Source organism: Apodemus sylvaticus, chromosome 16 (genome assembly GCF_947179515.1).
Source record: "Apodemus sylvaticus chromosome 16, mApoSyl1.1, whole genome shotgun sequence".
Taxonomy (NCBI): Eukaryota; Metazoa; Chordata; class Mammalia; order Rodentia; family Muridae; genus Apodemus; species Apodemus sylvaticus.
The window spans coordinates 64,744,481-64,772,019 of NC_067487.1; the positions used below are offsets into that span (position 1 = coordinate 64,744,481).

At 42.3% G+C, this 27,539-nt stretch overlaps 1 protein-coding gene across 5 annotated transcripts in view; it reads right to left on the bottom strand.

Annotated features, from left to right (window-relative positions):
- The window catches only part of Poc5 (POC5 centriolar protein), a 30,306-nt gene that overhangs the window by 1,651 nt on the left and 1,116 nt on the right, over nt 1–27,539 (bottom strand). For 2 of the 5 annotated variants that reach the window (XM_052159493.1, XM_052159491.1), the window contains exons 2-12: nt 26,509–26,658; nt 25,217–25,304; nt 22,489–22,606; nt 19,664–19,735; nt 17,556–17,746; nt 15,395–15,571; nt 13,370–13,474; nt 12,486–12,665; nt 10,881–11,034; nt 9,254–9,531; nt 2,810–2,986 (exon numbers count right to left, since the gene is read on the bottom strand). In XM_052159493.1, coding sequence (XP_052015453.1) covers nt 2,810–2,986; nt 9,254–9,531; nt 10,881–11,034; nt 12,486–12,665; nt 13,370–13,474; nt 15,395–15,571; nt 17,556–17,746; nt 19,664–19,735; nt 22,489–22,606; nt 25,217–25,294 — 1,530 coding nt within the window. In that variant the 5' untranslated portion in view covers nt 25,295–25,304; nt 26,509–26,658. Of the gene's footprint in view, nt 1–2,809; nt 2,987–9,253; nt 9,532–10,880; nt 11,035–12,485; nt 12,666–13,369; nt 13,475–15,394; nt 15,572–17,555; nt 17,747–19,663; nt 19,736–22,488; nt 22,607–25,216; nt 25,305–26,086; nt 26,193–26,508; nt 26,659–27,539 lie in introns of all 5 variants that reach the window. The other 3 variants (XM_052159494.1, XM_052159496.1, XM_052159495.1) reach the window with 3 other exon arrangements.

Consider the following 27,539-nt stretch of genomic DNA (forward strand, 5'->3'; position numbering starts at 1 on the left):
TAGTTGGACCACATTTTCCTAAGCAAGGAAAGAACTGTCTATGGAGAACAGATCCAGACATCGAGGAGAGGATACTCTACACACCAGTTCAAAGCTCAGGAGAATATTGAAACATGAGTGCTAAAGAACTAAAGTCAGGGCAGGGCAGCCTCGGTCCACATATGTGCTATGTATAAACATGCACTATGTATATAAGTACATGGTACCTATATGTATATATGAGAAAGCTTAAGACTTTATTGTACCTGCTACAATGTCTTAATAGCTGGCAGTGGGATTTGTATCGAGTTAAGTCCTTAGTCATGAACAAATATTTCTATTATAGGATATCACTTAGAAAAACTATTTGCAAATTTCAATTACAATTTTATGCATTTGAGGTAGAAGTGATGGCTCAGCAGTTAAGAGGATCTGGGTTTGGTTCCTAGCACTCACATCGTAGCTCACAAGAATCATCTCTGTGGAAACCAGGAACTCTGGTGGTGCACAGATATATATGAAGGCAAAATACTCATACACAAAAAACTTACAAAAAGGCATTTAGTCAATATATTTACCATGAATCTCAAAAGACTACATAATTTTGTTTAAAAAACAAATTCTTAAAAACAGGGTCCTCATGTACAATTCTGTCTTAAAACTGAGGCATCCTCTAATGGAGAAATGGAAAAGTAACCTCTTCTTAAGGTATCTTACACTGATGTCCTCTGATTGTGAACTTATGGAGTGCTGTAACAAATGAGAGTCTTGAAGCTGGTATATGAAATGTTAGTTGCCAAGCATCAACTATGACACAATTTATCAAAGCTGCTTGTCCTTGAGGATGGGTAAGAGGAACTGCAGAATTAGATTAGGCTTCCCAAGGGTATTATGACCTACAAGGTAGGGCAGAGCGTGAAGTTAGCTCCAGTAACAAGTAAATACTCAGCAAATGGGCAAAGCACTACAAGCAGACCCATGCTTTATTGGCAATAATGGTTTCTGCTAATTTTAGGTATGGATTCCTGGGAAACAAAATAGCATAAAGGAGCCAGATGCCAGTGCACGCCTCTAATTCCAGCACTCTGGAGGCAGAGGCAGTCAGATCTGAGTTCAAGGCCATCCTAGAACTGAGTTCTAGGATAGCCAGGGCTACATAGAGAAAGTCTCAAAACTGCCTCACGCCCCCAACATACAAACCCCAAATAAAACAGTATAGAGGGCCAACTGTCTCTTGCATGACAAACACTAAGCAGTAACAGAGTTTACAGACCAGGCAAACACTGCATCCACTCTGAAGAGCAGCAGCAGGGAGCCTAGGAGGGAAGGGGACCCGTGCTCAGTCCAATGGTTGGTTGGTTGCATTGGACTGAGCATGGGGTCCCCAATAGAGGAGTTAGAGAAAGGACTGAAGGAGCTGATGGGGTTTGCAGTCCCATAGGAAGAACAACAATATCAATCAACCAGACCCCCAGAGCTCCCAGGGTCTAAACCACCAACCAATGGGTACACATGGAGGGACCCACGGCTCCAGCCGCATGTGTAGCAGAAGATGGCTTTGCCGGACATCAATGGGAGGGGAGGCCCTTGGTCCCGGGAAGGCTCAATGCCACAGTATAGAGGAATGCCAGGGTGGGGAGGTGAGAGTGGGTGGGTGGGGGAGCACCCTCATAGAAGGGGGAATGGGATAGGGAGTTTCTGAAGGGGAAACTGGGAAAGAGGATAACATTTGAAATGTAAATAAGCAAAATAGGCAATAAAAAAGAAAGAAAGAATGAGTACCTCTAAGATTCTAGTTCCTCAAATTGTAGGCTGGAAGACATTATTTGATGGAGGCTTAATTGCATCACCTGAACTGAATTAAGGGAACTGAGGTGCTCAGGGAAGGAGATCTGGAGAGTGAGTTAATCTAAGCGGGGAAATTCTGCTCCATCATAACAAGAAGCTAACATAAAGCAAGCTGAATTTGGGAGGAGTAGGAGTCAGACATGTGGGATGGGCAGAAAGACTAGAGAAATGATGTAATTATATTTTAATTCAATTAAAAAATTTAAATAATAACAAGAGATTCTAGTTTTTCATTTTTTTCTTCTCCAAAATACAAGTGCTGGCCGGATAGCTCAGCAGCAGCCCTGACTGCCCTTCCAGAGGCCTGAGGTTTGATTCCCAGCACTCGTATGGTGGCTCACAACCATCTTCTGGACCAGGAATACATGTGCTGCACAGACTACTTGTGAGCAAAGACTCAAAGATTTAATACAAAATAAAAGAACCCAGAAAATTTCATGCTCTTTTCTAGTAACTTTTAGTAAGCTCAGTACTCTCACCAAACCTGCTTCACAGAGGAGAAGATGGAGTTGAGGCGTCTGTTTAGATGCAGCAGGCAGCGAAGTGGAGGGAACAACAGGGCAGGTTTGTACTGACCTCCACTTCAAGTCTACGCACCTTTCTTTAGAGCACAGAGTTCTTGCAGCTCACTGTCTTTTAAGTGAGACATGCTAGGTAAGTGATGAAATGAGGTGAGAAATGCAAGGGCAGGAACAGAGACTCCAAGGCAAGGGCATTTTCTTATACTTAAGACAGGCAAGGACCTGCTGTACGAATAGCTGATTCTTTTTGGCATGCAATCTTTATAGTTACTATTTTAGCAGTCCACATACTGGATTACTTTTTCTAGTTTATGCTTTGTATGCCATTTGGAACACACATATTCTTAACAGGAGACATTGTAAGTGTGGGACATACAGAGTAAATGACAGAACAATGACTGACTATGAATGTCAGGGTGACGAGGGACAAATTCACGAAACAGACTTCCGACAGGACTTACCACTGTGACTGGATGATGTTTCTCTACGACGACTGAGCTCATGGGAGGAGAAACTCCCATTATGGCCAAACTGCTGTTGATTCTAGTTTTGGAACCGAAGTCACACCGACCTGTGATCCGGGCTGTGATGGTCTTCCCAGCCTTCTGCTGGGCTGCAGTCACGACTCTCGGTGCGTACTACAAACAAAACCAATACTCAGTCAGTGGGAAAGCCGACGCACAATAGCCATTACTTGGTTCTCTAACTTTCAAAGGAAGCACACAGTACTTAAAACTTAATGAGACAAAAAAGACAAAACAAAAACACAACATTCCCAAACTCCAAAATATTCCTTTAACCGGAGCATGGGAGTATTTAAAAAGTTCTTGAGATTTAAAACCTTATTATAAAAGGACTGCCAGGAAGTCACCTTGTGTGTTCTCTTAGGTTTCCTGCAAGGATCAAGTCTTACCTGACTAAAGCCGCCTGGACACCAGGCGTGAGGCCTGTGCACACAGCTGCGCCATTTTATTGCATGCACGTCTTTACATTCCACACGTAGTCACTCCACCGAGCACGTCACCTCCTCCCATGTCCCCTTCTCCCAGTCATCCTCTGTAACCAACCAGTCTGTGGGATGACTTTTATCTTAAGTAGCATCATTACATATATATTTTTGTTCTGCTTTTAAAAAGCTTTATCAATGTTTCGTGAATATAGAAACCTAAAATAATCTTTAAAGAGTGATTTCATTCAACAGATTAGTTTCTTTGTTCTGTTCTCTATTATATTTAGTAAACAATTTTTTTTCTACAAAAAAAGTTTTTTTTTTTTTTTGTAGAAATACAGCAAAAATAGGATGGTGCTATAAAAAAGCAGCTTCAACAGTTAAAAGTTTTATTGGTTACTGCTGGATGATACTGAAGAAAGCCTACATCATATCAGGAGTAATCTATAACTCCCTTTCCCCTTTAACAACACATATGCTCAGCCCAGTATATGGTGGTGCTCTCTGATTTAGCCTGAAGTTCTTCATTCATGTTTCATAGTTACATCATAACTTGTCAGCTCTTTAACTCTTGGCCAGAAATGGAAAGGACAGGTGCTAGTAAAACAATGTAATGACTCAAAAAATCCGGGCAGGGTGGAACGAACCTGTGAGCTTAGCACACACATGGCAGGCTAAGGCAGGACGACTACAAATCTGAGGCCAGCCAGATACACACACATACACACACACACACACACTCACTCCAGCTGGGCTGGGAGTATTATCGAGTATTATCAAGTGGTTTTTTTTTTTTTTTTTTTTTTTTTTTTTTGTCTACTATGAATGGACCTAAGGGTTTGTTTGATTCCCATCTCAATAAACAAAACATTTTAATAATTCCTGATGAATATTAACTTCTTTTAGGGACTGCAGATACATTTTCCTCACGCACACCCTTCCTTCCTTCCCTCCCTGGGTTTTAATCTGTGTATGCTTGTACGTGCACATGCAGAGGCCAGAGAAGATGCTGAGCGCCCCTCTATTGATCAGACGGCTGCCTTGGGACAGGGTCTCTCACTGCACCAGAAGCTCACTGTTTGTTTAGGCGGGCTGGCCTCCGAGCTCCCAGGCCACCTATCCGTCCCCTCTGTGCACCCCCATCCCTGTATGCTGGGGTTACAGTCATGTGCAACCATGCCTGGTTTTTTTGAAAATAAGTGCTGAGATTTGCAGTTAGGTCCTCAGGTACTTTTATGGGCTGAGCCATCGTCTCAGGCCCTTGTTTTAATCTTATCTGCTCTTCTTATTTGAAGGAGAAAATCACCTGCTTTGGTTGGACAGCTGGAGTCGTCATGCTCTTCTAACATGGACTGATTTTGGTGTAACTAAAAACACCGTGTGAACTATTAATCTAAATGCATTTGTTTCCTCAGTGGCTCTTCCAAAAAACATTAATTATAGAATGGTTCTTTCCCGGTGATCTGCCCCATCCAAGATTCTCTCTTTATCTGCATTCAGCTGGAGATGATCACATCTGTCTATTCAATCAGGGAGAGGATAATGGAGTCTTGGCTCTCGGGAAATTACATCAACTCAAAGAAAAACAACATTTAAAAGGGTTGTGCAATTCCTTAAAAAATCTGGAAAGAATTCAGTTTAGTTCCATAAAAACCCAAGCAAAGGCAAAAATGAAGCAATTAATTCTAGAAACAAAAAACATGCTGGAAGGAAATGTGTCATTACATATATTCAAGGCTTAGCTATATTTACACAGGAATCTCAAGTACTGATTTAATTTAAAGTTGGGATAGCTATATGTAAACATTAACACACAGAAAGAAGGACAGTGGAGACAGCAGAAGCTAAGCCTATGTCAAAAGGCCGAATCCTTCATCCATAGGTGGAAGTCAACAGATACTGTTTCAGATTAACAGACATACCAATAATGACAGGAACACATGGCGCAGGAAAAGGTGCCGGCCGGGAGAAACAGCTAACAGATCGGGGAGGGTTGGAGGGCCACTCCTGAAGATGCAGACACTGCATTTTTAATAGAGGACTTTATGGATCTTATAAATTTTTAAGATGTTTACAGGGCTGTAAATATAGCTCAGTGTAAGTGCATACATATACTGTTCTTCAGAGGAACTGGGTTTGAATCCCAGCAACCAACTCAGGTAGCACACCAGCACCTGTAACTCCACTGCCAAGGGGAATAAGCATTGGGGGAAAGGCCCCAATTACAGACTCCTTGTCAAGTACAGAAAACGGAGGCACAGCTGAGCCTCTCACTTTATGGCTGCCCTACATCTCACTGGGGGAGAGAGGGAGCACAAGAAAGCCCTGAAAGGTTTGGAATGAGAAGAAACCCCAGAGTAGCCAGGAAATGCAGATGAGCAGCAGCTACCTCAGGTCGGGGAACTGCATTAGGACACCTCCAGTGTGATGCAAATAGGCCCTCTGCTAAAGACATATATAAAGAGTCCATCTGTAGTCACATAAATTTAGACCCGTCACCACCAAGGACCTGCATGTTTCTGAGAGTGGTCTCCAATGGTTTGTCATTTGCTAACTGTATTGTGTATACAGTAAGTAGAGGCTGGAGACACAACCCTGTTTAGAGCACTTCTCTATCACCAGAGACCTGGGGTGTGTTCTCAGCACTGCACAAGTGGCTTACAGGCACAACAGCTCCAGGAGATCAGACATCCTCTTTTGGGTGGACATCCCCGTAACACATATACCACATACATTTACAAAATAATATGTAAGTAACCCAAATAGCTTAAACAGGTAAGAAAAGAGCTGTATCAAAAATGCATGAGGATATTTTAGAAAGAATTTATATAAAAAATTATTAGATTGCTGCAGGGAGAAAACAAAACTAGAAGATAGTGTTGAATATTTTGCTAGTTTGAAAAATAAAAAAGCACATTGAGGAAGGCAGATAGTAGAAATGCGATTTTTTTTTTTTATAACCAGTAACCACAACCAGTCTGGAGTCTATTGAAAACTGGCTCTTTTAAGCACGTGGTCACATATTGTTCCTCCTAGTGTCGGAGATGACCAGCTGCTAGTTAGGTCCACAGGTCCCCTCTGAAAGCCTCAGGTGCCTCGTTTATAAACGGGAAAACAGTGCCAACGGCCTCACACCACTGATCTTCCCTTCTGATGGAAGGAGGAGTTAGATGGAAAACTTCAGTAAACAGTTTGGAAACCACCCAACAGCATGTCCCTTCAACTACACTCCCAGAGTTGGAGGAGTACAGCGCCACCTACTGTCCTGCTCTGTGACTGGAGTATCTCTGTCCATTTGTGTGATGGGGCTGGGTGACGCTGAGACAGGCTGGACTTATGCTTCTTTCTAAAATAAGACCTATCTGAGGCGAGCTGAGTACTAGACTCACACGGAGGAGAACCCCTTACACTGGACTTACAGAAAGGTTCACCTGGGAGTCTTCTCTAGGCCCCTCAGACACTGAGTGTGCATCTGTGTTGTAGCTATCACATCTGTAAGAGGACTTTTGGATTACTTTCCATTTTTCACTATAAACTAATGTTTTAGTCACTTTCTATCTTGAGTACTTTCTGCGGATTGATCCAAGTAACACACACACATACACACACACACACACACACACACACACACACGTACGCCTTTTTCTCCTTTTACTGAAAATAAACTTTTTTCCTCATGTAATATATCCTGATTACGGCTTCCCCTCCCGTCTACTCCTAGTTACCCCCACCTCTTCTCCCATCTGGACCCCACTCCCTTTCTGTCTCTCATTAGAAACCAAACAGGCGTCTAAGGGATAATAATAAAATATAGTAAGATTAAAAAAAAAACTTAATGAATTCTAATTAAACAAAACAAAACAAAACAAACAAACAGAAGGAAAAGAGCCTAAGAGAAGGCAGAAGAATCGGAGGCCCACTTGCTCACACACTCAGGAACCAGCCGGGTCTGCAGAGCTCGTCCCAGGACAAGCCACTCATGTGCCCGCTCGCTCGCATGCAGGGTCAGGTGTAAATGCAGACTCTGGGGCAGTCCTATTTTAAGGAGATTTCAAAAAGTCTAGCTCTGTGTATGTTATCTGGATATACAACATGAATGGCAAGTAAAAAATTTAAATAAACTCCTACTGTGTTTATTTAAATGAGACACTCTACATAGGACTGCACTTCAGAATGCATAATCACAGAAAATAAACACAGCTGAACATATGTCAGGGTTGAATTTTAGTCTTCTTCCTAAGTCAAAACTCCTCCACACACTGCGATTTCTCTTACTGTATGCACATGTGCTATGTACTTTAACTTCAGGCAAGAGCAAACATGGCAAGCAGCGGATCTCAACATATTTTTCTCTAAAATTAGTAGCTCTAAAAGGAAGAAATTCAAGTGAGCCAGAAGACTAAATCTAAGCAGCTGTCTGGCCGGCTCTGTTCTCGAGAGCCCCTTAGGAGAGAGCCCCTAGGAAGAGCTCTCAGAGCGCAGTGCTGGCCGTGACCTGCCTGCCAGGTCTAAGATGCACAACCACACTGAATGCGGCGGCTCACAAGGTAACCTCAACGCTCGGGAGGCCGACGCAGAAACTGGTGCAAAGCTGAGGCCAGCCTGGGGTGAATGAGCTGTCTCTGACTCGGACCCACGAGAAAGAGAGAGAGAGAAGAGTGAGAGCATAAACTCCCTCCCCCATCTGTTGACACATCCCTGGCAGGAGTCAGGAGAAGAGGGCAACCTGGACTCGGGAGCTTTACATTGCAGGCCTCTGTGTGAGTAACACCAGGCAAGGAGAGGCTGCAGGGCCGCATCTGACAGTGTGCAGAAGGAAGACCGGTTGACAGGCGGGTGCTGTTCCTCCCAGTCATGAACTACCTCAGTAGACACTTTCACACATACTCTCCGTCCCTGCTCAACCCTCCTCCCTAAGCTCTTCCTTTACGGACAGACTTTTCCTGCCCCCTTCAACTGTGTGTTAAAATGAACAACTAACAGAGATCGAGTGCTAGTGCGTGATAAGTCTGTTATTAACTCGTTCTCAACAAAACCTAATTTTCCTGAATAGTTTTAACAAGATAAAACAAAAGTTTATTTTAAACTATCACTTCTGTAACAGGGGTTTCAGATTAGTTTTCGCTACATATGAATGTTTCGGCCACTTTGCCTTGAGAACTTCTCTGAGGGGGCCAGTTTCACCCTGCCTTTCCCTCTGTATTCCACTTACAGTGCTGGGGAGAGGAGGGCTTGACCAGTACCACACACCCCCTCAGAACCACACACACCCTCAGTCCCACACACCCCCTCAGAACCACACACACCCTTAGTCACATATACACCCTCAGGACCACACACACCCCCTCAGAACCACACATACCCTTAGGACCACACACACCCCCTCAGAACCACACACACCCTCAGTCCCACACACCCCCTCAGAACCACACATACCCTTAGGACCACACACGCCCCCTCAGAACCACACACACCCTCAGTCCCACACACCCCCTCAGAACCACACACACCCCCTCAGAACCACACACACCCTTAGGACCACACACACCCCCTCAGAACTACACACACACACACCCTCAGTCCCACATACACCCTCAGAACCACACACAGCCCCTCAGTCCCCCACACACACTTCAGTCCCCCCCCCACACCCTCAGCCTTCCCCCAACCCCCACCCCTGTACATCCTCAGTCCCCCACACACACCCTCAGTCCCCCCACACCCTTAGGACCACACACACATCCTCAGTCCCCCATATACCCTCAGGACCACACACACATCCTCAGTCCCCCCACCCCCACCCTTAGGACCATACACATACCCGCAGTCCCCCACCACACCCTCAGTCCCCTCCCCACACCCTCACTCAGTCCCATATACACAAGATGAACAAACAAGGGGTACAGAGCCCCCCACCCCACGCAGGCTTCGGCAGCCTTGCACAGACGGTACTGACCGATTCTTCCGGGGCAGCAGTAGCTGCGGATCCTGCACTGAGCATAGAGATGGGAACATGAACAGAAGAGGCAGACGTAGCTCCGGCAGAGGTCAGGGAAACAGCGGAGGGAACTGCGGTGGCGCTGCCTACTCCTGCTGCTAATGGTCCAGAGGGCAGCAGCTGTAACGGAACCGATGACGGCATTGTGGACGAGGAGGTATCCAAGTGAGCAGAAGGTTCTCTTCCTGGACCACCAGGGCCACTCTCTTCCTTTTTATTATTTGTGAAGTCTATCCCTACAAATCGCAGATCCATTCAATTAATAGCAACGCAAACTAAGACTGCTACCCTCCAAACAAGGAAAAGATGAATGGATAAAATGTAGTTCTAAGGAAGATGCAGATACTGGTCATCTTGGAGCCTCACTGTACACTCTATAGCATCAGTATCATTAACTGGTTGATGTCAGGATCAACCACTATTGATTTCAGAGGTGAAAGCTTCAACATGGAAAGCCAACAAATGGACTGCTCTTCTTATGTGAAAGGTAAGAATCAGGTGTGTGTGCGGCTGGAGGCCAGCTGGGGGACTGCCATGGAAACACAACCACTGCAGGAGTATGTGTGGTCACCCAGGGTGGGCGGGCCTACCCAGCGTTTCCTGCTTCATACAGCCATCCTGACAAATGGCCTCCAATTAGAGCTTTGCATCCATTTCCCCATGTCAACACCCTCCCTATTTCCATTCATTACTTCCATTTTGACAAAGCCAGGTTGTTTTCATTCTTGACATTAGCAAGTTGTAAGTCAAAGACATGAGTTCCTCCATGAAGACACAGGTTATGAACAAAGCCGTCTGCCCACTTACCTAACTGCAGGGATGCTCTCTCACAAAAGGACTGCCTCCCTGTCAAGTTCTGAAAGGTAGGACAAGGAGCCTCACCCAGGTTTTGATCCCCGCTGCCCCCTCAGAATTAGAATTCAGCTAGTTTGCTTTGGACCATCTGAGTTTGAAAATGCTCTGAAATGTTCTAGATACTGAGGTAGACATTGTATTTAGAGACTTTCTACATGTCTTCTTTCCATCAGATGCCTGGCTGATATCTGCATATTATATATAATTGTTACCTTGTTTAAGTTTAACAATACTTACAGTTCCAAGATCCTTCCTACTCTGGTGACAGCAACTATTCCACATAAAAACCACTTATAATTTGAAAACTACATACACACAGGTTTAACATGGTTTTGGCAAAAAGCAACCCCGCATATCCATGACTTAAAATCGTGGACCGGTCAGGTGTGAACAGGCAGGAGAGCAGCTCTGGCTACTGTGGGCTCATTTATGAAGTTTCTGTTCATAGGCAGCTGTTCAGTGTACTGATTCTTCTCTCTTTAACTGGGAGACCTTTTTCTCACTTTTCTACTATGTCAAAAACTAAATGAAATGCCAAGTCTCAAGAGCTGCCACCAGCTCTAAAGCACAAGAGCGATGAATAGAGCAAGTCTCACCATGAAGCCACAAATGGGTGACATGGGGACGAGACGCACCACTGCACGGTATTAGCAGTACAGACCCAACCAGCCACTGATATCCCCTCCATTCCTTATGACACTAAGCAGAGACCCTTCCACGAATCACTCACCTGCATCACTTTTGTTCTGAAATATGGTCATGGCTTCCAGATTTAATGCACACACTCCCCTCATGAATGCTTTCTTCATGGAGTCTTCAAAATGGTCTTTTTCCTGTTGCATTTTTTGAATCTCAGCTTTTGCATTTTCCAAAGCTCCAGATAACTAAAGAATTACAAAAAGGGCATGTGTGCATTGGGGGGTTTGAAACACAAGAGCGATCACTACTGTCAATACCCAAGGTTAGACTTTGCTAGCTATGGTCCTACGTGGCTCAGGCTGCCTCTGCCTTGCTGTGGAGATGAGGACGGCCTTCAGACTGTCCTCTCTGCCTCTTAAGTGCTCAGATTATAGATATGTGCTACAATGCCCAGCAAAAATGTCATGTTTTTAAAAAGACTATACACCATTTATATAGGACATTCAATAAAATGTATTTATACAAGCTACAATCCTTTAAGAGGAAAAAAACTAACTAAAATTATAATCTTATAAAATTAACAGAATTTTTGAAAAATGCTATTTACAAAATTTAAAGTATATAGTGAATTTTGGTAAAACGTACTTTCCCACAGATCAAACCTAGAAAGACCACATCTTTTCTGTCTACCACTTTGAATGGCAGAAATCATACATAGCATTCAATTCATTCATTCTGTGTATGTGTTTGTGAGTGCGTGTGTAGATGAACATGTGTGTATGTTTTTGCGTGTGGAGGCCGGAGGTCTACCTCAGGCGTTTCCTTCAGCTACTGTCGCTTGGTCTTAGGAGCCAGGCTTCTGACTGCCAGGAGATCCTATCTCTGCCTCCCTAGTGCTGGGATTACAAGAGGGCAGCACTGAGCCCAGCTTTGTAAAAACTAGACTCTGAGAACCGGACTGGGTTCTCACGCTCACAGGTAAGCAGTTTGGTGATTAGGCATCTCTCAAGCTCTCTAAAATGCATTTCAATACTATTTAGTATTATAAGAATGATTTTTTTCCTTTTAATATAATTTCAAGAGGCCTTTGCATTCCAAATGCCTATTTTTTCCCCCTTCATGATCCAAGTGATTCCTTATGGAAACAATGATAGTTTTATTACTGAAAATCAAAGAAAAATAATTCAATTTACATACATTTATGTTATATAAAACATATTTATGCTATTCATTTTATATCACTGTTTATTTAAATTACTAAAGATAAATATCTCTAAATTTTTGTTCTCGGGTATATATAAACACTAAAAGTTATAGCCAGGCTAATAGTCAGCTTATACTGTTGGGCATTGGTGAGCTTAGCTCAACTCTCCCAGCTGAGCTGTTTGCACAGGTTTCCTGAGAGTGGAACATCCTGCGGCTTAGCTTGATTCCTGTTTTCCCGCCCAGTGTGGGGGGACTTCCCAGGTGCCTGACCTATGACTATAACTGTTTTTTTCCTGTTCCCTTCCCTGGCCTCTCGTATATATATTGCTGGTCCCTCAGTAAAGCTTTGGCATTCGCCTCACCAGAATGACCCGAGTCTGTGCCTTCTGTCAATCCCCCAGGCCTACGCCCGATACTTGGTACCGTGGCAGTGCGGGGGCTGTCATATACATTTAATTATGCAAAGCAGAAATTTTAACAAGTAGCTTACCATAGCAAGTTTGGCTTCATAATCATTGGAGATCTGCACACATACTTCTTCAGCCCTCGCTTGGCATGCCCGTTCCACCACATCTTTCCACTGCCTCTGTACCACAGAACGCCAGCCCTTCCAGACTTTCTTCAGCAAAGCTCTCTGAAAGTACTGGTCTGCCATTTTACCTTCATAAATCTGAACAAAAACAACATACAGGACAACCTCAGAACCACTACCCCGGGACAGCGTAGCAAAAATAACATGGTGGTAAGTCCACTAGCTCTGTTGGATAGGCTGCACAAATTTATACCTCCAGGTGGCACTAAGCTAAGTCTACAACAAACACCCCCTGCATCACTCCAAGCAGGTAGTGTCTGTTCAGGAAGAGGCTGTGCTGAGGCCTTTACCATCATCAGCACTTGTTTCTGAGGCAGCCTCTTGCTATGCTGCTCAGGCTGGGCTTATACACTGGGCTCAAGTGGCCCCCTCATAGCAGAGAATACACACACACACACACACACACACACACACACGCTGCTACCCTTAGTTACATGTGATAACACAGGAAGCAAATGACCTGCTTAAGATATAAATCTTTTTTCCAAATAACTGCTTCCAACGTCAAGTTTGTTAAAGAATTTCATTACCAGGCTTTTTAAAAGTTAGGTACAATCCTTATTCAACTACTATGAGGCAGCAAAAGGCTTCTCTGTCATAATATATATGTCCTATGTCAATATATTCTGAGAGGTATTTTTCTAAACTGCACCAAAATCAAATTCTTTTGAAACCAGAGGACATTATGAGCTAATTTACATTGACTCATTAGAAAACAAATCTTTGAGTTTGACAAGAGTTCTCGTACGTCACCAGAAAGCAGTTGTCTCTCTCATACTTACTTCCTGTCTGGATTTGACATGGCCGATTCTCCAGCGGAAGAAACTTTTCATTAACTCTATCCTTTCCTTTTGCTTGCCGATGGCCTGAGACAAGCTGGAAATGACCTGTAAGCAGAAATTAACCCAGTCACTGCAGCACTGACAGCAGCGACCGACCTGTGGAAAGGGCACACAGCCTGAGATGGTTACTGTCTCGAGCTGGATGGTGTCGGGCAGCTCAGGTTATTCATGTCACAAAGTGATTTTTTCATGTAAAGACAGTTATAGAGAATAATTATAGATATTTATTGGTCAATTAGCCAGTCCCCCTACCCCCCCCCCCCCGAAACAATGTCTCACTATGTAACTCAGGCTGGATTCAAACTTGTGACCCTCTCTCTAACCCAGAGTCCTGAGTGCTGGGCTTGCAGTCATATGCTACCATGGTCAGCGCAGTTTAGTATGACAAAGACCTGGCTTCCCATGTGAATGTGGTAAGACTCAATGAATGACTGGGAAAAGGGAAAGAAATCTTCACTGTGTGTATCACTGTGTACTCCCCAATAAAGTTTACATGCATGAAAATTATGATACTTGTTAACATTTAACTCAGGAAGGTAACTCTGCTTGATAACAAAACTTAAAAGTTTTGTTGCAGATACATAAAGTCTTTACTTATTTGACTTATGAAGGGGACTGGTTTGAAATGTTTTCCTAGTTCTTGTTACTACCTTCGATATAGAAGTTTCTCAGTATTTAATTATTCCATGGTTTGAACAGATTTATAAGAGCTGTAGTTCTGTTTTAATGATTTTTCTTGAGTGACACTATTACTATCCTTAAAAAAAGCATTTAATTCATAAGATAATTCTCTTTCAAAGACCCCAATGACTGTAATATGCACCTGAAACAAGGCACACTGAACAGACCTTAGTAAACCACACACATTTACAAGACACTTGTAGTTGCTACTTTGTTGTTTTCCCTTTGAGACAAGAGTCTTGCTGTGTTCCCAGCTGGCCTCGAACCTGTGACCCACCTCTTACATTCCAGAGGTTACAGGCATACCATGCAGCCTGTTTGCTTTTCAGAACAGAAGAGGGCATTCCGAGCTGTCTGCGGAGTTCTGAATCTTAAAATGGATGGTGATATGTAGCTGCTTTTCTTATTCGTTTTGTAAGTACAGCATAACATATTCATTTGGTATGATACTTCAAGATCAGAAAAATTAGAATAGTTTTGAAGATAACAGAAACATGACTATGTTTCAAATAAAACAAACTACCCAAAATATTAGATTTTATACTATACCAGTAAAGAGCCTGAACAAGGTACATTTGAAAAAACATCATCTTGCCTGTGTGGATTATGTCTGTAATCCCAGAGGTCGGGAGACTATCAGGAGGACTTCCTGTTGAGAGGTTAGCCTGGGCTACAGACACACTAAGTTGGGGGCCAGCCAGTCTAGGCTACACAGTGAGATTCTAGCTCAAAAAAAAAAAAAAAATCAAGCAATAGCAACCCTTTTATCCAATTCATTAAGCACTCGTGTGCTGCTGCTTTCTGAGGCCCTGTGTGGAGTCTAGCGCCCCTCATCAATACACAGACGGAGTCAGCAGGGCACAGATTCACTGCCCACTGTTTTGCTTAGGGTGTGAGATCTGCTTATGATCTGAGGCACAAAACCTCAGACCAGTTTGAATTGGTAGGATTTGAAATGCTTACTGTTTTCCACAAGAATGGTTAAGAGCATAGGTAATGCTGGCTCCTTGATGTTAAGGTAGTTACAGAAATGATCTGGAAGAAAAACCCAGTCTGCCTATTTGAGCAGGCTCTCAAAGCATCAGGAAACGCCCGAGCCTTAGGGCAGGGCAAACCCCACTACATTTGTGTCCACTAGGAATAAACCTGCTCATGCGCTTAGTTTCTCTGAAGCATTTCTCTCTCTGTCTCAAAGGAGCAGGTGATCATTAGTTAATCTCAGAACTGTATTTTCACTGGGACATCTGCTGAGTCTCACTCAAAGGGAGGCATAGAAAAGAGGACCTCATCCTTTCTTCCGATGGAAATCTCGAAGGTTTTCTGCAGCTCCTTCAAATCATCGATCTGGTTGGTCAGCTGCTTCACAGTCACTGCGTGCTTTTCCTTTTCTTTCTTCATCTCCATTCGGTGCCAGTCAATAAAATTCAGTCTCCACTTACTTAGTTCAGATAAAATGTTTGTCTGAAAAGAAGATGTCATGAAAATAAGCAATTTGTTCTTTAAAACCACTTTTAAAATTAAACTGAAAATAAGAAACATTAAAAAGATCAGGTCAACACAGGGCTATTTAAAAAATCACAGCACTCAAATGATGTTTGCAAGTTCAACAGCTATGGCTTTTCACAGTTCATTCACTATACCAGAGGATTTAGTTTTTTTCCCCATTTTATATTACTTTGTATGAAATCACAAAATTCCTTTGTGTAGCCATAGACTTAAAAGTCCATACTACAACAGATTAGGTGGTTCTGCAGAGACGGCTCAGCAGTTAAGAGCAGTGTTCTTCTAGAGGACCTGGTTGTAGCCCCTGCACTTTTCTGGTGGCTAGCATCTGCAGCACTAGTCCTGAGATATCTGCTGCCCTCTTCTGGCCTCCCTGGGCACTGAGAACATGTGATGCACTTTCATATATGGAGGCTAAACATTCCTACACAGACATTAAATGTCCCTACACATAAGATAAAAATAAAAAAAAAAAATCTCAAAAGAAATTAAAATAAAAGTGGATCAGGTGGAGAAATAGTGTGATACGGGCTAGTAAAGCTGAGGCCGATCATTAGAGGATTTAGAGGTTGTGGTGGGAGTTGAAACCATGAAACTGAAATTTCCTCCAAAAAGAGTTATTGCAATGGTTGTCTTACAACAAAGCACTAAGCTCTTTGATGCTATTGACTGGCATGAGTAAAAGGACAAGAAAACACTGGCCACCTAAACAGCAAAACTCTGCAATACAGATAACAATACGGTTAACGCAACACAGAATAGGTTAATGGACGGCTGCACAATCCTGCAACAGCTTCCACTATCATCACGGCGTGAAACCCAGGGGAGGATGGCAGAAACTGCTGCTGGAGGGTTTTCAGAGTTTAAAGTTTCAAATAAGAGGAAACTTGTCACAGAATTCACATGATTGTAATTTTCCATGGATATAAATGTATAACTACATGCTTTAGAAAAGTTCATTTTCTCAGTTTTTAGAATAGTTAAATCATATTACTTTAAAAAATATGTATTTGATTTTAATTATCTCTGTTTGGGTATGTGAACATGCGTGCAGGCGCTCAGTCCAGAGGTTGGAGATGTCCTGGATCTCAAGTTCAGGTAGATTGTGACCCACTGACATGGTGCTGGGAACTGAACTCCAGTCCCCTGCAATAGCATTCTTGCTGTTAATCACCGAACCATCTCTCCAGTCGGTTCCATTAAAATATCAGCAAAAATCATTTTTTAATACTGTGTTTTAATAGTGACATTTCTGTAATGCTGATTATTGGCAGCTTATTAACATCACCAAAACACAAATAGTTTTATAGATTCATCAGACATATATTGTGGCTGCTATAAAATTAATATAAATCAGTAAAGTATATATATTTAAACATAAACGGTGCTCCCATTACAGATAGATGGGACTCTAGGTGTGGACCTTCCTCAGCCCCCATGTCCTCACTAGGCTCTGAAGAGACTGAAACAATGTCAGCCACTGCTGTAGGGCACCAGGATGCAGGATGCTCCTTAAAATGCATGGGACTGTGGTGGGACATACAGCATCCTAGCACCTCCGTGAACCTTGCATCTCTACGTATGGTTTAGAAACCAGTAATACTATGTGCATGTATAACAAATATGTAATCATAGGCCCTACTAAAACATACTGAGTACCAAGCCACAGTTTAACAAGACACTGAGGCAGTTCCTATACGAGTTCAAGATTGAGAACATAAATCTAAGGCACTGGAAGATCATCCAGAAGTCTGAAGGGTTAGATTTTTTTGTTGTTGTTTAGGTTTTTGTTTACTAGAAAACATTAAAAAGGGAAGAAAAGAAAAAAGGGAGGAAGGAAAGAAGGAGGGAAGGAAGAAAGGAAGGAAGAAGCAAGCAAATCAAGTGAGACGAGGTTCAAGGGTCAGAATATTGCATCCTGCAAACTAAGCAACTGCAATACCTTCAGCCCTGAACTCCAGATGTCAAGTACATTCTCCAACTTCTGAAATTTTTCATCAGAGACAAGATGATCCCCCACAATTATTTCATGGGCATCTGTCCGAGTAGAAAGAGAGGCTGGTGAGGAAGAGTCACCTAGAAAATGTGAGCTGAAAAAGTCCATGGCTGGGTGAGGTGGCTTCCTGGGTGACCCTAGAAGAAAAGCAGAGCAATCAGCAGCAGCCAGGTTGTCTGCTGGCAGAGTAATGTCAAAGGCTACACCATGCCTGCCAACTCTGGAGGCTGAGAAAAAAACCACAGAGAAATTACTCTTGAGGTATACATACTTCAGCAGGGCATTTTTGATATTAGTGCTGTCATTGATTGAGGGTTGACAGGCATGGGATGCCTCCTATACCCCTTCCATCTTTCACAAACAACTCCTATGGCAAACAAGGATGTGTCAGACATCCTGGCCCAGCCTGAAGTGAGTGTGATGAGCCACACTATCACACTCACATTACCTGAATGCCTTTTATGTTTCTGCAATAAAAAGGTTTAAAGGTTCGCTCTCAACATGTGCTATCCTAAGTGGTATTTTCTCAACCATAAGAACACTGAGGCTCAGAGCGTTAATTGACCATGTTGAGGAGGTTGTCTAGAGATCACTCTTGCTTTATTTTCAATGTTGGTACTGCCCTTAACATTGCTAGAATTTCACAATATAAAAGGGCTGTTTAGTTTACTAGACATGCTGTTAGCCTCCAACATGTAGATGAAAAATCTGTATACTAATCTGTATGCATGTGCACATTTACACAACTCTTACTTGACATTACTCAGTGAGGTGGGGGAGCACCAGAGCCAGAAAGACAACTGGCCTCTATCTTTAAAAAGCATAAAGTAGAAAAGTCAATATTCCACCATAGATTTACTGGAATTAGACATCATCCACCACCGTTTCTCATGGATCCCACATAAACTATGAAAGTTCTAATAACCAACACTGACTGCTTGACTCTTGTCCTTTAAGAATGAAGCAAGGATGCAAGTTCTATAGAACTGGTTACATAAAAGCAAAACTTTCCAGAACTCCTTGCAAGAAGGAAAACTATTCCCTAAATTGTGTATCTGCTATGCAATAAATAGGGTATTGGATGGTCATACATGAGATATCACCTCCACGTTCTGAGGATAATCAAAGAACCCAAGGAGCAAGGCAGAAAGACAAAGTGCACTCGCATTTTCTACTGGGTTCTACCAAGTAGAGTCGGAAGGCTCTGCTGTCCTGCTTTGTTTTTCTAAGATACAGCCTGCATAATCCAGGCTGGTCTACACCTGGCTATCCTCTTGTCTTAGCGTCCTGGTAGGACTACAAGCATACTGCACCATGTCCAGTAGGCTCTGTGATTTTATTGTTGAGGAAAAAAATATATATATATTCACCATTTACAAAATAGAATCACATGACTCAAGGGCTTGAAAGACCATCTGCAATAATATTGCCCAAGATTCTTACAGACACATAAAGGCAGGCCCTTCTTACAAAGTAGCTTAAATGGTTCCACATCAATAATGCCACACTGTAGGGCAAGGCACGTATCCTACTTCTACTGCTCACATTTATACCATGTAAAGCAAAAAGCCTGCCGCTGGTGCTGGTTAGCAGTCTTACTTCCATTAGTTACCTTTGCCATTGCTTCCTAATTGTAGAAAGAACACACCGATTTTATGTTATATTAATTTTAAAACAAATTCTGGCTAAAAGTGAACATTTTATCACTTTAAATGTATGACATAGATCATTACATTGGTAGAAGCACATGCCTGAAAGTTGGGGAGCAGTACACTGCTTATGAAGGACTTATCAGTTGGCTGAACTAACTGATATCTCACTGAATCTTTATTAAGAAGATCTTCTTTCTAAATGCAGTGTAAAGGATGCCGTGCATTTTAATTACTAACTTGTCTTAGCTGCACAATTTTGGAATGTTGTGAAATCATTTTTAACATTATCACTTAAACTAGCAACAATAGCATTTTAAAAGTCTGGTTAAGTAATATGGTGACTTATTCTTGCTAATACACTGTAATTAATGAATGAAACAAACTAAGGAAAAGTCATCCTACCTGAATGGCTTGAAATATTTAAATCAGATCCTTTTCCCACTTCCAGTGCAGTTTCTCGTATAGGGTTATTTCCTGCCAAAAAAAGTTTTTTTGTTTAATGCCCCCCCAAAAGATTTTATTTATTTAATGTATGTAAGTATACTGTAGCTGTCTTCAGACACACCAGAAGAGGGCATCAGATCCCATTACAGATGGTTGTGAGCCACCATATGGTTGCTGGGAAGTGAACTCAGGACCTCTGGAAGAACAGTCAGTGCTCTCAACCGCTGAGCCATCTTTCCAGTCCTTAAAGTTGACTTTTTTTTTTTTTTTTTTTTTAGATGTATTTATTTTATGTGAGTACACTGTTATTCCTTTCGGGCACACCAGAAGAGGTCACTGGATCCCATTACATATGATTGTAAACCACCATGTGGTTGCTGGGAATTGAACTCAGGGCCTCTGGAAGAGCAGTCAGTGCTCTTAACTGCTGAGCCATCTGTCCAGCTCCCCCAAAGGTTTTTAAATTTAAACTACTTAAAAGAAAATGTGTGTACATACTATGTGTACAATGCTTCACTGTGGCATATGTATGTAAGCAGATAACATACATAACCCTTTCTTATTCTGTTTTCCCTGCACCTCTGGGTCCTCTTCTATTTAAAAAGTACCCCTTCTACTTTTATGTCTTAAATACATTTTAAAAAATCCATATTCCACCCAGGTGGGAAAACATGCAATATTTGTCTTTCCAAGCCTGGTTTGTTTTGCTTAACTTAACTCGAGGATTCCATTGTTTCTTAACTACTCATCTGTTAAAGGGTGACTAGACTGATTCTATGCCATGGCCACTGTGAATAGTGCTGCAGTAAACATGGATGTGCAGGTACCGTATGCCAGTTCTCATGTCCCTGAGTGTGTCCGGCAGACAGCTGGGTCAGATGGTAGCTCTATGTCTCTAACATATATGCATGTTTAACTATATTATATGTATACAGTCCAAGTCTGTGTGTGTATATGAGGGCGCACATACATCACAGCATGCTTGTCCTCCATCTTGAGACAGGGTCTCTGTTGTTTACTGCTGTGCATGCAGCTACCTGGCCTTGCAGCTTCCAGAGGTTCTCCTGACTGCCTTCCAACTTGCCTGTAGGAACACTGCGATTACAGACACACTATTGTACTGGCTTTACCTGGGGTCTGGGAATTCCATACTCAAATCCTCAAGCTTATACGGCAAGCACTTTGCCTACTGACTCTCTTCCCAGCCCTTGCCTGTTTACATCACCAGCACTTTAGTTTGCTCAGTAGGAATTGTACATTGAGGTGCTCAGTAGAGCCTGGCAGTGGTGATGCACGCCTTTAGTCCTCGCACTCGGGAGGCAGGGGCAAGCAGATCTCTGAATTTGAGGCCAGCTTAGTCTACAGAGTTCCAAGACAGCCAGGGCTACAAAGAAAAGGAAAAGAGAAGAGAGGAGAGAAGAGGAGAGGAGAGGAAAGGAAAGGAAAGGAAAGGAAAGGAAAGGGAAACATACTCAATATAACTAACCGACACCCTTGATATACAATGAAATAAACCCAAGGTTTATATCTTTTAAAGAAAATGAAATTTAGGTAGAAAAACTCTGTCACAGTAAATGATTTATCTGAAGTCATGGTGCTATTGTTTCAGTTCAGCAGTCTGAGGACAGGAATACAGTATGCATGTGTGAAGATCTACAAAGACTGGGAATGAGAAGAGACTGGAGCTCTCCCTTAGCAGAAAGCCAGGAGTTTTACCTCTGTGTGAGATGCTCTCTCAAGGACGGCTATCCTTGGAGGTGAGACAGCTATATAGTGACTGCCCATGTTGGCTATCTAACCCTCTCAAAGAGTATTTATTCAGGGACCATGAGATGTCAGGTAAAGATGCTTGCTGCCAAGTTTGACAACCTAAGTTCAATCCCTAGAACCCATATAGTGTAAGGGTGCATACACACATGTAAATATACAGACACACAAAAACATGGGAAAAAAAGAGAGTGCTTATGCAGAATAAGTTGTTAGAAATTGCTCTTTACTAAGTAAGACTGAAAAGGGAAAGGGCTTGCTTCCCACTGCTTCCTTTAACCCCTTTATCAAAACACAGCCTGGCTTGCATTGGATACTAAATCTACGTCTGAGAGTCCACAAGTGGGTCCACCTTTCTCCTGATGACCCAAACTATTCTCCATGCCACATAAATATTACCCACAAAGTATCAGTATGTGGGTCACAGAGCAACAAGGGATTCTGAGGGCAGTGTTGGGATTACCTTTAGATGGACTTGGGCATTTAGTTGTCAAAACAATCCTGGCATACAATTTGTGGATAAGAACCAGGGCATGTAACATATTCTACTGCCCCTGCCTCCCGAGTGCTAGGATTAAAGGCCTGCACCACCACTGCCAGGCTCTACTGAGCACCTTAATGTACAATTCCTACTGAACAAACTAAAGTGCTGGTGATGTAAACAGGCAAGGGCTGGGAAGAGAGTCAGTAGGCAAAGTGCTTGCCGTGGAAGCTTGAGGATTTGAGTATGGAATTCCCAGACCCAGGTAAAGAGATAATCACTATTGTGTTGCTCTGATTTTATTACTTTTCATAAAGTTAAAAGTCAACTTAAGTTTAAATAAAAATCCAGCTGTCAAAAGAGCCAGGAATGAGAGTAAAATGCAAGGCAGGCCCCACATTACACTGCTTTACACCACGGATTGGTAAGAACCTGTTGACGGTAAGGGACATTTCCAGTCACACCAGCATCGCCAACAGACTCAGGATCTTAAGTGGTATCTTGACAACTGTAGGTAAACTGGTTGGAAGCATACCAGCTAGCGTAGGAAATCTATCCGGTGCCACTTCTCCTTTACGGTGAGACGGCTGTGAAGCACTGGATTCAACATTTGGATTCACAATAGCATAGCGAAGCAGCTCTTCATACTCCTCCTAGGAGAAGCCAAGAACAGTGGTGTAAGACAACAGCCAATGGGCTGCATCCAAACGCTCATTTTTGTGGTGTTAAGAAATCTACTTAACAACATAAGTCATACACGTACCACAATACAGAAATGTTTAGCTCTTTTGCTAAGCTTGGGTCCTTTGAGTGCTTATGGCATGACTTTAACATTTATAATTAAGGGGCTGGGGGGATGGCTCAGCGGGTAAGAGCACTGACTACTCTTCCAGAGGTCCTGAGTTCAAATCCCAGCAACCACATGGTGGCTCACAACCATCCATAACAGGATCTGACGCTCTTTTCCTGTGTGTCTGAAGACAGCTACAGTGTACTTACATATATAAATAAATCATTAAAAAAAGATATATTTAAAAACATTTATAATTAAAAGTTTAAAGAGGAAATGTTGGTATTTCAATATAACACTTTTTTCTATCTCTTCTTTCTTACATTTTATATCAATTTAACTAGAGGCGAGATAAGACATACAATTAAAAGCTATCATTTTCAAGAACTTAAATTGAGGCTCAGTTTATATATCTCTCTCTCCATTCTTCCTTTTCACTCTAATTTCTAGAGTGAAACCCCAACCCCACCCTCTTTTTCTCAACAGGGTTTCCCTATACTTCCTGGCCCGGGGCTTGCCATGTAGCCCAGGCTGCTGTTAATCCTGCATCCCCCTGATTACGCCCGAGTGACTTGCATCATGGTATGCACCACCACACGAGGCACCAGGATCCCCTTGATATTTTGTAACTCAAAAGAAGCAAACTGGATGGTCAAGCTTCCACACTTACACAAGCATTTTATTTCCCCTGGTTTCAAATTCACACTCATTAAAACAGCTGGTTTAGTTTTGCTGCTCTTGTTAGAAGAAAACATCATGGATTTACATTTAAAAAATAAATATGTACGATTTTTGCTCTGTTTTAGCATTGAATTTTAAGTAAAATTGTTTGTAAAAGGTGTTTATACTATTCTGTTTGCAAATTGTGAAATTTCAATGTGAAAGAGTGAGGTAGGTGGTTTGAGTTTCAACTTGGATTCTATTTAACACACACACACACACACACACACACACACACACACGAATTAACCACTGGGTAAAGAAATACAATTTTTTAATAATATGGAAGAAGAGAAGCACACACACACACACACACACACACACACACGAATTAACCACTGGGTAAAAGAAATACAATTTTTTAATAATACTGAAGAAGAGAAGCGCGCGCACGCGCACACACACACATACACACACACACACACACACACACACACACACACACACACGTATATATGAAAGTCAGATGGCAGAAAACTTTAACACGAGAACGCTCTTCATAAGGGTATAACCGACTCCTCTTTGTCAGTGATGCCCTTGGAGGCCATGAGTGCGAGCATCTAGAACTGTGCAGGTGGGCGTGAGCGTCTATGTAGCTGTAGTGCTGGGAGTGGAGAGAAGAGGATCAGGAGCATGAAGCTAGCCTGGGCTGAAGATGCAAAGTACAGCTCAGCGTTAGGAAAAAGATTTATGTAGCATATCATGGTTAACTTTCATACTAACAAAAGTAATTATAATTCTTTAAAAAGGTTAAAAATATTCTTAAATTTTTTTTCTAAATCATATCTGGTTGTTAAAATAAAGGGAAATCCAAAACTCTCAGTTATTAAGAAAAAAGGCAACCCTAAATTGACAGGACACACTGGGATAAGATACAAGGTATTCATTGGTCTGTGTAAACCTAGATGGGAATTATCCCTAATAAAATAATGTACAGAATTCCAAGTCTCCTGCAGTAGCCTTGCTGATTGACCATGAGCACCCATGTCTCCTTTTTTCCTGTAAATCACTAAGCCCCAGGGTTTGACCTGGGCACATGATCATCTATTTCGTCCACCTCCCTGCAGCTGAGGTAGTGAGGAAGCAGGGCCTGTGGGATTGGAATATCTCATGGAAACAACACACCCTCACCCAGGCAGTTCTCCTAACTCTTCTGGCAGTGTCCAGGTTCAAGGTGGCAGCTTATGCCAAATGTAGATTATGGCAAATACACTGGTGATGGGAATGAGGACCTCCCTGCACAGAACATTAAGAGAGCCCTGGGCCCTGGAGGCTCAGAGGGCTGACACTCTGTTACTTTTCATGAAAGATGAGAGCATTTGGCAGAGGCAGTTAAATGAGAACATTTCACAAAATGTCCTGAAATTCTGAGTTTTATTTCTCACTGTGTTAAAGCCTTTGAAGAAAAAGCTTTTGAACAGTTCGTGGCTATTTTCTGAAAACTTAAAACAACATACTCCCTTAGTAGAGAGTTGATAATATTGCAAATGCAATTACTTCACAGTGAAGGGAATGAGTCAATGAAAAATGTACTTCTGGTTTTGTCACAAATTAATAGTTTGTTTAAAATTTTGGGGGGAGTGTGGTACCTCTATGTAGGCCTGTCTGTCCTGGAACTCTTTATGTGATCCTGCTGGCCTTAAACTCAGAGATCTCTCTGCCTCTGCCCCTGAGTGCTGGGATTAAAGGCATGCATCACTACATAGGGGTTTATAATGTTTTAAAGTCACAGTACATTTAGATGTCTTCCTACCTGAAGGTCTGTGGAGACAGAATGGTCAGAGTCACTGTGAGCCACATGAAGGGAGCACTTGTCCTCTCCAGACGACATCTTGCAAACACTACAAAACAGCACAAGGCAACTTCAGTTGCTTCTCCTAGTACTGAAACCAAAGCTTTTAAATACACAAAGTGCAACAGTGCTTTAACTTGCAAATATTTTTCAAGTCCTTTAAAAGAAATCACCCACTTAACATACTGAACACTTACAAGCAAGAATCACAGGGTCAAAGAAGAGACAAACTTCAAACATTTGTGTTTCTATAATACCCTGAAAGAGATATGCTGAATACACAAAAGACCAAAGAAAAATGCTTCAGAACAATTTCCTGCAGGGCCAGTCACTATTCTTCAGCCTTAGGTGACATCTCAGGGACCAAATACTTTTCTATGACCCATTGAACTAAGACAGCCTAAGAATTTGTGTCAATTCCCTTCCTGAGATGCTTACATTTTTGGAATATTATTTTAAGAAAATTAAGTTTATACATTATACTGAAACATACACATAGAAATCATTAAATGTTTTAACTAAAGAAAACTATTTAAAGGGGGGAGAGAATTAAAAGGCAAATAGTAACTATTCAAATTATCTGAACACCAGTAAAATAGACAGCATGGGCCAGGTACTGAGACCTGAAAGACTTGAAGTACCATCCTGAGAGACAGACTCAAGATAAAATCGGAGGCATGGCATGCATGTGAAAAAGAATTAGGGTGATTGGTTAGGCTGAAGCAAAGTAAGACTCAAATACTAGTCAAATAAGAAGGAATAGTTACAATTACAACCTTTCATATTAAAAGGCTGAATCTTTACATAAGATATTAAATGTTTGCAACTAACCTTGTTATTTATTTATTTGTATTTGCAATGCTGAGGATTGAATGCACATGCAGCTGCACAAGTCAGGGCCAGATCTTTACTGCAGAGCTACATCTCTAAACATTGCCTTTTAAAAAGAGAAAAATTACTCTGACAGTTTTAGGGCAGATCAGAATTTAAAACTATAGAGTCCAGTTGAGAGCCAGCTGTAGTAATCCAAGCAGTAAAGGTTCTTTTCAGAATTAACCTAGGAGACAAATGAGGTCCTTAAACCAGAACACAGCTTTGGCAAGGGCTCTGAGGTATGGCTCTGAGGCAGCTGTGCTACCTGGTGGTGACAATGCAGGTTCATGACCAATGACCACTTAAAATATCCAAGGGGGGACTCTGGATGCATCCAGATTTTTGTTCAGAGTAACTAGACAAAATACACTACTACTCACCGAAGTAAGGACTGTGGGACAAGGGGACTGGAAGGTCAGTGAGTTCAGTACCAGCTGTATCAGCATGAGGTTGCCCCGGAGCACTGGGTACAGTTGTGGGCACACAGTAGTCAGCCTGGGTTCCTCAGTTCACTCCATGGATTCATTCAACTGTGGGCCAAAAGTATCTCTTAAAATCACATTGGTCCTAAACATGCACAGACTTCTCTTATCACTATCCCCTAGACAATTCTGTGCAACAACTACTTACCTAGCATTTATACTCTATTAGGGTTATAAGTAAACTGGAGATGGTTTAAAGTCTGAAGGATGGTATGCCTAATGGGCTACATGCGAATACCATGCCATTTTATACAGGCCTCTTGAGCATCTGTAGATTTAGGGATCTGCAGGATCTAGGAATCCATCTGCTGACTGTGTAACCACACAGAAGGATAGCTGTTATGTGACTACACTGGCTACTCAGGACACAGCTCCAAGCACTGGAATTCATGATGGCTAGATGTGCCTAGCCTAGAGACATGTATTTCAAGTAAAGGCTGGAGATTTAGATTGAGGAAGCGCTGACTTCTTGGGGTCTACTAAAGAAATGGGAACAGATGGGACTATCCACTGTGGTAAAGAATTGTTATCCTGCAGACCAAACAAACTGCATGCATGGTTTAGAATATAAACACGTGTATTTTCTGGGAGGATTTTTTAGCTTCAAATATGATTTCAAAGGAGTTCATAATCCTAACAAAGGACCGCTGTGAGAAGAGGAACCTACAACTGCTAGCTTTTAAGGAACAGTGAAGAGTCAGTGGGAAGACGGCAGAACACTGGGATTGTGTGGGGGGCAGTATGAGGGTCACTGGCTAAAGGGGGCAAGGAAGGCCCTCAACATGCAAATCAAGAAGCTGCTGTGACACCTGTGACAGTTTCAGTTGCTCCTGGAACAGGGCTTCAGTTACGGTTTGCGAGGAAAATTTATGAGATAAAGACACTGAAGCAGGGCCAGGCGTGGTGGCGCTCGCCTGTAATCCCAGCAC